The sequence below is a fragment of the Leptopilina heterotoma genome, unplaced genomic scaffold, assembly GCF_015476425.1.
Source record: "Leptopilina heterotoma isolate Lh14 unplaced genomic scaffold, ASM1547642v1 Lhet_60, whole genome shotgun sequence".
Lineage (NCBI taxonomy): Eukaryota > Metazoa > Arthropoda > Insecta > Hymenoptera > Figitidae > Leptopilina > Leptopilina heterotoma.
In genome coordinates, this window is record NW_025111138.1 from 8,346,384 (window position 1) to 8,358,390 (window position 12,007).

Consider the following 12,007-nt stretch of genomic DNA (forward strand, 5'->3'; position numbering starts at 1 on the left):
GAAAAAAAAAATGGAAATAAATATTAAAAACAGAATGACGTTGCACAATTTTCTGAAGAGTAAACGGTATTTTTTAATTTAGTCAATTTGAAATTCACAAATGTATTGACAGTATTAAATCTCAATATCAAATATTAAATAGAATATATTTATTAATAACTGTGTAATTAAATATATTATATTAAATATTTGTATAATATTCAAATTTACAAAATTCGACTAATGTATAATAGAAAAAATTGTAAAAAGAAAATAAAATTTATAAAATTGAGAAAATAAAATATTTAACAAAAAATAATAATTTTGTTTAATTATTATTAATAGGCAAGTAAAAATCACTTGCGAAGAATGTGTAAACTAATTGAAAAAATATTCACAATAAACAAATATTAAATAAATATAGAAGCAAATGAAAATTTTTTTATTAAAAACAAAAAAAATTTTTGTATATTATTTACAAGTAATAAAAAAAAGCAATTTTAAATTTTTCATCTAAAATAGTATTTTTTTTTTTGAATTTGATATTTATATGTCACTCATAGTATATCAAAATTATCTGAAGCATCTCTTGCATCCTACACATTTGACAGTGCTATCTCTCTGTTATATATATAGATATAGGGTTTTCACAGGACGATAAGTTCAACGAGGTAAATATATTTCGAATATCAAAATCTATTCAATGATTTTTGCGATAGTCATAGACAATTATAATGATTGTCATATTATATCAGATTGACAGTTTTCTAAATTTAAAAATATCCGGGGAAAAAAGTAAACAGAAAATATTCATTTTTTCTGCAATATCTGTAACTTCTTAAAAATTATTTTCATAGTTTCAATTCAATTATTATTTTCTAAAATTTAAAAAAAAAATTCTAATAATTTATGATAAAGTTATCTTTTGAGAATTTTCAAATTCATTTGTCTACAATTCAGTTTTACCAAATTTTGATTATTCGAAAATTCTTCAATTAAATATACATTAGAAAATAAAAACTTGAAATAATTTTAAAAAATTGCGATTAAACTTTTTGAAAAAAGTTAGTCCCATACAATTTTTAATTAAAAAGTATGAAAAATTCAAATTTACAAAGATTTTAATTTGAAACTATGTATTACAAAATTCAATTATTTCTAAAAATTGCAATTATTAGTTACTTCTCGAAAGTTAAATCTCCCTTCTTTTGGGAAATTTTATTAAAATAATAGAAATACAAATTATTGAGTTAAGAAACTTTTTTGAAAATAATTGAAATTTTGCTATGAATTTTATTAAAATTTTTGAAAATCATTGAATGTTATTACTTTAAAGAATAATTGAATTCTTGTGATGAATATACTATTATTTATGAAAATAATTGAATTTTGTCGAAGAATTTTGCTATATTCAATTATAAAGATAATTGAAATAATGACGACAATTTTTTTTTTTGGATTCTTTGAAAATAATTGAATTTTTGCGAATAATTTTATTAATTTTGAAAATAATTGAATGCTTCTGATGAATATTGTTATTTATGAAAATAATTGAATTTTACAATGAATATTATAAAAATTCTTGAATATAATTGAATTTCGGCGAAGAATTTTGCTATTTATAAAAATAATTAAAATGTTGACGAGAATTTTTAAAAAAATTTTGAAAATAATTGAATTTCTGTAAAGAATTTTAATGTTTATTTAGATAGTTAAATTCTTTCAAATAATTGCGTTAAAATTTTTAAAATTGAAACTAATTTTAACAGAATTGAAATTAAAAGTTTTTCATAAAAATACTTCATTTAATGATTTATAAGTAATAACTTTATGGCAGTTCTTCAATAAAATTAAGATATTTAAAATAAATTATTGTCAGAAATAGTAAAAATTTAAGGTTTTTTTTTAGAATTCGTGGTAATTTTATAGTTTATGAGACAAGCAAAAACACAAAAATTCAGAGTTTTCTTATAAATTCTAAACATTTAATTTTTTCCAGTACTTTTAATAAAAATCCCTGACTTTTCCCTGATTATTAATTAATTAAGTATATATTATTAATTAATTGATTATATATTATTAATTTATTAATATACTATTACTAATTTATTAATATATTATTAATCAAATTTTTACTTTTTTGAAATTCGCGCCAAAACAGTTAATAAAATTGCCGCCTAGATGGCATGAAAATTCGCTCATAAACGAAATGAAGTAGAATGAAGTACATGGTTCTAATTTTAATTTTTCAGACCAAAAAGACAATATAAATTTTAATTTCAATTTTAGATTTATAGAAGCGAATAGAAATTTTAATTCTATTGTTAAAACATAAATTTATAATTCAAAATTAGAATTTTATATTTAAAATTCTAATAAGATGGTTAAAATTTGTCATATTCGTTTATCAGCTCTTATGAAAAACAAATTTTTGTAATTTACGTTTTTCAACGTATATTCGAATACGAATAGAGAATAGAATAAAGAGTAGATAGAGAATAAAAAAGAGCACAATAGGAAGGTTGTAAATTAATCATTTTTTACTATATTGAGTAAATTAAATTACATTAATTATGTTACTAAAATTCTTACTATCTCAAACATCTCTTCCTTGTACTATATTTACTCTGACTTCGTTATCACTGTTATTTGGAGTATCAGAAGATAACAATTATCCAGAGGTAGGAGAAAAAATTTTCCCTCTTCTTTAACATTTTATTTTTAATTTAATTTTTTTTATTTCAATTCTTTTAATTTTAACATAAATATTTTCAAATTTTATGTATTTATTAAATAAATATTGAGATTTTACAAATAAAAATCTGTTTTTCCACAGATTTTTCGCAAGGAACCAAAAGAGTATGATTTCATAGTAATTGGTGCTGGAACAGCAGGAAGCGTGATTGCAAATCGACTGACAGAGAACGGCAATTGGAACGTAAATATATAATTAATAACCAATGTTGAAAATTTATTTACTAAATTAGATAATTTTTAGGTTCTTTTATTGGAAGCAGGAAAAGAGGAACCACTATTAACGGCAATACCGGCGTTTACTGAATTATTTACCGGTACGCCTTACGATTGGAAATATCAAACTCGTCCGGAAAATAATGCATGCAATCTACGAGGTTTTGTCCCATTGAGAGGTGGAAAAGTAATTGTTAATGAATAATTTACCATCAAATCACGAATTAAAAATTAAATCTTTGATAATTAAAACAACGAAATTAAAATTTAATAATCGATAATTAAAAATAACGAATTTAAAATTCAATCTCTGATAATTTAAAATAAAACGAATTCAAAATTCAATCTTTGACAATTAAAAAAAAAAAAAATTCAAAATTGAATCTTTTATTACTGTTTTTAAATGGAAAAGTAAATATTTTCTCTTTGGTAATTTAATCAAAAGCGAAATAAAAACTAAAAATAGATCATTTTTTCTAAAAAAAGAAGCAAAAATTTCTTTGATAATTTAATAAAAAAAATTTCATAACTATTTTGAAATAAGTAATTATTTACCATCAGAAAATGCGAATTAAAAATTTATTCGTTGATAATACTTTTTTCCAGGTAATGGGAGGAACAACTTCGATAAATTATATGCTATACGTAAGGGGAAATCGTGAAGATTATAATAATTGGGAACGAATGGGAAATACTGGTTGGAGTTACAACGATGTGTTACCCTACTTTATGAAATCAGAAGATAACAGAGATCAGGACGTAAGTTATTCAAAACGAGAATAATTCATTACTGGGAGAATAAAATTATCTCTAATTTGCCACTAGTTTATTCATTTGATTTTTTGTATAGATAATTCATTAATTTCAATTGACTAATAAAAAACACAAAATTAAATCAATTTTTTTAATATTTTTTTTAAACTTAACAATTTTACTCAGATTTTTACGTTTTTTATTTATTTATTGTTTTTTCGTTTCTTCCCTTTGAATAAAATTTTAGTATGTTTCTAAAGTTCTAAACATTCAAAAGAAAGATTTATTTCTTTAAATTATAAATTTTATTACGCAATAATACACTTTCACGTACGAAAAAATTAAATAATAAAGTTTTTTATTACATTTTTCCATGTAATATTACGTAAAAAAGGGGATTTTACATTTCAAAAAGAGAATTCAGTTTTAAAACAGGGAAATTTTCCAAATTAAAAAAAAATTATTGCATTGCAGCCGGTAAGATTTATTTTAAATACTTTTTTTTTACTTTTTCTCTTAACTACAGCTTTTTTTAATCAAATTATTTTTTTTTTGTTAAATTTTTTGTTAGGTAATCAATAATATTTTTGTTTATCTTTTTCCGTAGTCTGTACCTTTCTTAAAATTTTTAAACTAAATTTTTATTGCAATGCTACTTTTGTTTTAAAATTCCAAGAATTTTACTAAATACGAAGTAAATTTCATAAGAAAAATTAGTAAAATTAACTTGAGACTTGAAAATATTTCCTTCGAAAACAGTAAAATATAATATTACAAATTGTTATTTGCAGAATAACTTTTACAATTTTCAAAGACAATTTTTTTCTATAAAAATTCGAAAAATTTAGATACTTCAAAAATAGTAAAATTTATTCTAAAAATAAGAATTTTTAATAGCTGATTGTAATTTTCGAGGAAAATTTGAATAATTTATGTAAAAAAATTAACATTGATGTGTTGAGAGGATTTTATTAATTTACTCTCTAAATTTTAATTAGCAAACGTGTTTACTAAATTAGTGGCTGACTTTTTGCTTTTAAATTAGTAAATTCTACTAATAAATGGTAATTTCTACTTATTTATTAGTAAAATTTACTAATTCAAAAATAAAAAATCTGTCACTGATTTAAATTAGTAAAAATGTTTACCAATTTAAATTAGTGACTGACTAAAATTAAGTAAAAAATAACTAATTAATAAAATATAACTGTTTATTAGTAAAAGATAGCAAAATATGAATTGAAAGTAATTATAAGAAAATTAGTTATTTATTATTTATACAGTTATTTTATATTTGTTACTTTGTACTTATAAAAATTTGCTTCGAATAGGTTTTTTTTCTTCTAAATCGTTAATTATTATAAACGTTGTGAACTCTATCAAAGTTCAAATGCTAAAATTTCCAGTGCAAATACAATTCATTTCATTAAAATAAAAATTATTTGATTCATATTTATTTGTCAATAGACAAGTAATCGATTATTTAAATAAAAAAAAATTTTTGTCAGTGTTTGTAAAGAAATAATATTTCCTCTATTTGAACGTTTAGAAACTTGTGGATCATATTTAAATAAATTTTTATTTTCAATAAATATATAATGCAATAAAAAATAAATATATTTAATTTAATAATTTATTTAATTTAAATAATTTCATTTATTTAATTTAATAATTTAATAAAATATAAATAAATTTGACTCGCTCCCCAAAAAGAGGTACTTAAGAAACAAATCATTTTAAAGTTATGCTTGCGTTACATTTATCTTAATTAAAAATTCTTTTTTTAATTGTTTTAATTTGAAACCATCTTTACTTACATATTTTTCATGTAATGTAGACTGGAAGTTTAATAATTTTTAATAATAATTATTTCTCTTTATTTTTACTCAAAAAATTATTAACATAATCTGAAATTGTTTACTTATTAAGTACCTTTCTTTGGGAGCACGTTACATATAAAGAATATTAAATAACAGTAAAAATAAAATATGCAATAAAAATAGAAAATAAAAAAAAATAAATGAAAAGGTGAAGTAATTATTCTAATTTCCAGATTTTACAAGGTGGTTCAATGTACCATGGAACCGGTGGTTACTTAACAGTCGAACGATTCCAACACGTAGATCCAAGAACCAACATAATCCTTCGAGCATACCAAGAATTTGGATTGAGACCAACCGATATTAACGGTGAAAACCAAATTGGTTCAATGCTTGCCCAATCAACAACGAGAAATGGATCCCGAATGAGCACGAATAGAGCATTCATTAGACCAATAAGACGAAGAAATAATTTATTCATCAAAAATCAAGTGTACGTGACGAAAATTTTAATCGAACCAATAACAAAAATTGCCTACGGTGTTCAGTACACATCAACATTAACGGGCGACACTAAAATAGCACTGGCAAAAAAGGAAGTAATCATTTCAGCCGGTTCAATAGAATCACCAAAATTACTAATGCTCTCCGGCATTGGACCCATAAAAGAACTCTTTCTCCATGCAATTCCAATTTTAAAAAATCTATCAGTTGGTCACAATTTACACGATCATATGGGTGCTCTAGGTTTAGTAGGCAGTACAGGTGAAGGTTTCTCATTTTTTCCCAGCTGCGAACGAAATATGAATGATTTAAATGATTTCTACGATCAACATAGAGGACCATTGGCATCAGTTGGGCCAATATCGGCGACTGGTTTCTTTCAAACAACACAAGAGAATAGAACAGGCGTTCCCGATATTCAACTATTTAACGGTGGTTTCAGTCCAATTCTACCCTATTACAATATGTTTGGAATAATACCCGCAATTCTCGCACCGAAAACCAGAGGATTTGTTAGACTCAATAAATTGAATCCAATATTGGGAAATCCGGAAATTAATCATAAATGTTTGGCGGACGCTGATGTTGATACATTGAGGGAAGCGACATATATGGCGATAAGGATATTCAATACCACAGTGTTTAGGGAGAATAATTTTACACTTATAAATAAACCATTGCCAGGTTGTCATATGCACGAGTACAATACTGATGATTATTGGAATTGTGTGATTAGAAAATTTTCCTTTTTAGTTAATGAACAGGTTGGAACGTGTAAAATGGGTCCACGAGAGGATACTGAAGCGGTTGTTGATCCGCGATTACGTGTTCATGGAATTAAAAATTTAAGAGTCGCTGACGCTTCAATTATACCTGTAATACCTAGGGGAAGTACAATGGCACCGGTTATAATGATTGGCGAAAAGGCTAGTGATATGATTAAACAAGATTGGCCCTAATTTGTGTGCTACTTAAAATTTATTCAAATTAGTGGCATTCATTAGAAACTTGATAAAATTTATTCAAGTTATTAAAATTTATTAACAACTTGATACAAATTTATTAATGTTATTGAAATTTATTAAAAACTTAATAAAATTTATTAATATAATTGAAATCTATTAAACAAGTTGTTCATTTCATGATCATTAAGCTTCCTCAATATAATATATACCAATCGTTTAATTTTTTATTTTAGAATAATTATTTTAAAGTGTTAAGATAAAATTTCAAAAAATACAAAATTTCAATTTTTTGTGAAAAATTAAAATATTTATTAATTCTATAAATTTGAATAAAATATATACTTTATATACATGAATCAATTCGTTTTTATGTCAGGAATGCAATTTTGCCAAGAATTAATAAAAATTTTAATTAAGAAAAAAGTTATTTCAAAAAATCCAAAAATTAATTTTTACAAAAATTAAAAAATTGTTGAAAAAAAATTTTTTTTTAGATATTTTCGAAAATCCTTCTGTCTGATTTTTGATATTCGTGACCGTAATACACCTAAAAAATTTTATCAAAATACGTCAAGACGTGTAAGAGAAAATTTGTCCACAAGAATCGGTGACATACACACACACACACACATACATACACACACACACACACACACACACACACACACACACACACACACACACACACACACACACACATACACACATACATCCGGACATTTGTTCCTCTCGACGAATTATATATACTACACTTGGAAATTTGTAAAAATAATTGGTTCTAAAAAATTCGGAAATCGACATCACTATAAGGCTTCCTTTATGAGGAAGCAAAATTAAAATAAAATTTTCTATTCTTCAGGATTGAGTAGGGCTCGGTCCCTACTAGAAATCAGGTGATTTTCAGATGATTAGAAATATTAAATTTGGTATAAATAAATTTTTATTGTATTTTTACACAAATTTCGATTGTCTGATAGCGTTCGGGTGGTGGTGCTACTACTTAAAAATTGAAATAAAATTCTATATTCTTCAGGATTGAGTAGGGCTCGGTCCCTACTAGAAATCAGGTGATTTTCAGATGATTAGAAATATTAAATTTGGTATAAATAAATTTCTAATATATTTTTACACAAATTTCGATTGTCTGATAGCGTTCGGGTGGTGGTGCTACTACTTAAAAATTGAAATAAAATTCTATATTCTTCAGGATTGAGTAGGGCTCGGTCCCTACTAGAATCAGGTGATTTTCAGATGATTAGAAATATTAAATTTGGAAGAAATAAATTTTTAATGTATTTTCACACAAATTTCGATTGTCTGATAGCGTTCGGGTGGTGGTGCTACTACTTAAAAATTGAAATAAAATTCTATTCTTCAGGATTGAGTAGGGCTCGGTCCCTACTAGAAATCAGGTGATTTTCAGATGATTAGAAATATTAAATTTGGATGAAATAAATTTTTAATGTATTTTTACACAAATTTCGATTGTCTGATAGCGTTCGGGTGGTGGTGCTACTACTTAAAAATTGAAATAAAATTCTATATTCTTCAGGATTTAGTAGGGCTCGGTCCCTACTAGAAATCAGGTGATTTTCAGATGATTAGAAATATTAAATTAGGTATAAAAAAATTTTTATGTTTTATTACACAAATTTCGATTGTCTGATAGCGTTCGGGTGGTGGTGCTACTACTTAAAAATTGAAATAAAATTTTCTATTCTTCAGGATTGAGTAGGGCTCGGTCCCTACTAGAAATCAGGTGATTTTCAGATGATTAGAAATATTAAATTTGGTATAAATAAATTTTTATTGTATTTTTACACAAATTTCGATTGTCTGATAGCGTTCGGGTGGTGGTGCTACTACTTAAAAATTGAAATAAAATTCTATATTCTTCAGGATTGAGTAGGGCTCGGTCCCTACTAGAAATCAGGTGATTTTTAGATGATTAGAAATATTAAATTTGGATGAAATAAATTTTTATTGTATTTTTACACAAATTTCGATTGTCTGATAGCGTTCGGGTGGTGGTGCTACTACTTAAAAATTGAAATAAAATTCTATATTATTCAGGATTGAGTAGGGCTCGGTCCCTACTAGAAATCAGGTGATTTTCAGATGATTAGAAATATTAAATTGGGTATAAAAAAATTTTTTATGTTTTATTACACAAATTTCGATTGTCTGATAGCGTTCGGGTGGTGGTGCTACTACTTAAAAATTGAAATAAAATTTTCTATTCTTCAGGATTGAGTAGGGCTCGGTCCCTACTAGAAATCAGGTGATTTTCAGATGATTAGAAATATTAAATTTGGAATAAATAAATTTTTATTGTATTTTTACACAAATTTCGATTGTCTGATAGCGTTCGGGTGGTGGTGCTACTACTTAAAAATTGAAATAAAATTCTATATTCTTCAGGATTGAGTAGGGCTCGGTCCCTACTAGAAATCAGGTGATTTTTAGATAATTAGAAATATTAAATTGGGTATAAAAAAATTTTTTATGTTTTTTTAAACAAATTTCGATTGTCTGATAGCGTTCGGGTGGTGGTGCTACTACTTAAAAATTGAAATAAAATTTTCTATTCTTCAGGATTGAGTAGGGCTCGGTCCCTACTAGAAATCAGGTGATTTTCAGATGATTAGAAATATTAAATTTGGAAGAAATAAATTTTTAATGTATTTTTACACAAATTTCGATTGTCTGATAGCGTTCGGGTGGTGGTGCTACTACTTAAAAATTGAAATAAAATTCTATATTCTTCAGGATTGAGTAGGGCTCGGTCCCTACTAGAAATCAGGTGATTTTCAGATGATTAGAAATATTAAATTTGGATGAAATAAATTTTTATTGTATTTTTACACAAATTTCGATTGTCTGATAGCGTTCGGGTGGTGGTGCTACTACTTAAAAATTGAAATAAAATTCTATATTCTTCAGGATTCAGTAGGGCTCGGTCCCTACTAGAAATCAGGTGATTTTCAGATGATTAGAAATATTAAATTTGGATGAAATAAATTTTTAATGTATTTTTACACAAATTTCGATTGTCTGATAGCGTTCGGGTGGTGGTGCTACTACTTAAAAATTGAAATAGAATTCTATATTCTTCAGGATTGAGTAGGGCTCGGTCCCTACTAGAAATCAGGTGATTTTCAGATGATTAGAAATATTAAATTTGGATGAAATAAATTTTTAATGTATTTTTACACAAATTTCGATTGTCTGATAGCGTTCGGGTGGTGGTGCTACTACTTAAAAATTGAAATAAAATTCTATATTCTTCAGGATTGAGTAGGGCTCGGTCCCTACTGGAAATCAGGTGATTTTCAGATGATTAGAAATATTAAATTGGGTATAAAAAAATTTTTTATGTTTTTTTACACAAATTTCGATTGTCTGATAGCGTTCGGGTGGTGGTGCTACTACTTAAAAATTGAAATAAAATTTTCTATTCTTCAGGATTGAGTAGGGCTCGGTCCCTACTAGAAATCAGGTGATTTTCAGATGATTAGAAATATTAAATTTGGTATAAATAAATTTTTATTGTATTTTTACCCAAATTTCGATTGTCTGATAGCGTTCGGGTGGTGGTGCTACTACTTAAAAATTGAAATAAAATTCTATATTCTTCAGGATTCAGTAGGGCTCGGTCCCTACTAGAAATCAGGTGATTTTCAGATGATTAGAAATATTAAATTTGGATGAAATAAATTTTTAATGTATTTTTACACAAATTTCGATTGTCTGATAGCGTTCGGGTGGTGGTGCTACTACTTAAAAATTGAAATAGAATTCTATATTCTTCAGGATTGAGTAGGGCTCGGTCCCTACTAGAAATCAGGTGATTTTCAGATGATTAGAAATATTAAATTTGGATGAAATAAATTTTTATTGTATTTTTACACAAATTTCGATTGTCTGATAGCGTTCGGGTGGTGGTGCTACTACTTAAAAATTAAAATAAAATTTTCTATTCTTCAGGATTGAGTAGGGCTCGGTCCCTACTAGAAATCAGGTGATTTTCAGATGATTAGAAATATTAAATTTGGAATAAATAAATTTTTATTGTATTTTTACACAAATTTCGATTCTCTGATAGCGTTCGGGTGGTGGTGCTACTACTTAAAAATTGAAATAAAATTCTATATTCTTCAGGATTGAGTAGGGCTCGGTCCCTACTAGAAATCAGGTGATTTTCAGATGATTAGAAATATTAAATTGGGTATAAAAAAATTTTTTATGTTTTATTACACAAATTTCGATTGTCTGATAGCGTTCGGGTGGTGGTGCTACTACTTAAAAATTGAAATAAAATTTTCTATTCTTTAGGATTGAGTAGGGCTCGGTCCCTACTAGAAATCAGGTGATTTTCAGATGATTAGAAATATTAAATTTGGTATAAATAAATTTCTAATATATTTTTACACAAATTTCGATTGTCTGATAGCGTTCGGGTGGTGGTGCTACTAATTAAAAATTGAAATAAAATTCTATATTCTTCAGGATTGAGTAGGGCTCGGTCCCTACTAGAAATCAGTTGATTTTCAGATGATTAGAAATATTAAATTGGGTATAAAAAAATTTTTTATGTTTTTTTACACAAATTTCGATTGTCTGATAGCGTTCGGGTGGTGGTGCTACTACTTAAAAATTGATATAAAATTTTCTATTCTTCAGGATTGAGTAGGGCTCGGTCTCTACTAGAAATCAGGTGATTTTCAGATGATTAGAAATATTAAATTTGGTATAAATAAATTTCTAATATATTTTTACACAAATTTCGATTGTCTGATAGCGTTCGGGTGGTGGTGCTACTACTTAAAAATTGAAATAAAATTCTATATTCTTCAGGATTGAGTAGGGCTCGGTCCCTACTAGAAATCAGTTGATTTTCAGATGATTAGAAATATTAAATTTGGTATAAATAAATTTGTAATACATTTTTACACAAATTTCGATTGTCTGATAGCGTTCGGGTGGTCGTGCTACTACTTAAAAATTGAAATAAAA

At 25.9% G+C, this 12,007-nt stretch overlaps 1 protein-coding gene across 1 annotated transcript; it reads left to right on the plus strand.

Moving 5' to 3' along the window:
- Window positions 1-2,450: 2,450 nt before the first annotated feature.
- Window positions 2,451-7,115, plus strand: LOC122509312 (glucose dehydrogenase [FAD, quinone]-like). The gene is made up of 5 exons (XM_043623272.1): window positions 2,451-2,660; window positions 2,816-2,917; window positions 2,978-3,136; window positions 3,556-3,708; window positions 5,756-7,115. Exons 1-5 carry the CDS (start codon window positions 2,553-2,555, stop codon window positions 6,983-6,985), a joined length of 1,752 nt encoding a protein of 583 aa, XP_043479207.1. The 5' UTR covers window positions 2,451-2,552; the 3' UTR covers window positions 6,986-7,115.
- The last annotated feature ends 4,892 nt before the right edge of the window (window positions 7,116-12,007 follow it).

What these genes read in the sequence shown, in the direction of transcription:
- LOC122509312 (XM_043623272.1), top strand. Translation starts at nt 2,553, where the DNA reads ATGTTACTAAAATTCTTACTATCTCAAACATCTCTTCCTTGTACTATA. An exon ending in CAGAGAACGGCAATTGGAAC is followed by an intron (nt 2,918 to 2,977) that starts GTAAATATATAA and finishes GATAATTTTTAG; the next exon opens with GTTCTTTTATTGGAAGCAGG. An exon ending in TCCCATTGAGAGGTGGAAAA is followed by an intron (nt 3,137 to 3,555) that starts GTAATTGTTAAT and finishes ACTTTTTTCCAG; the next exon opens with GTAATGGGAGGAACAACTTC.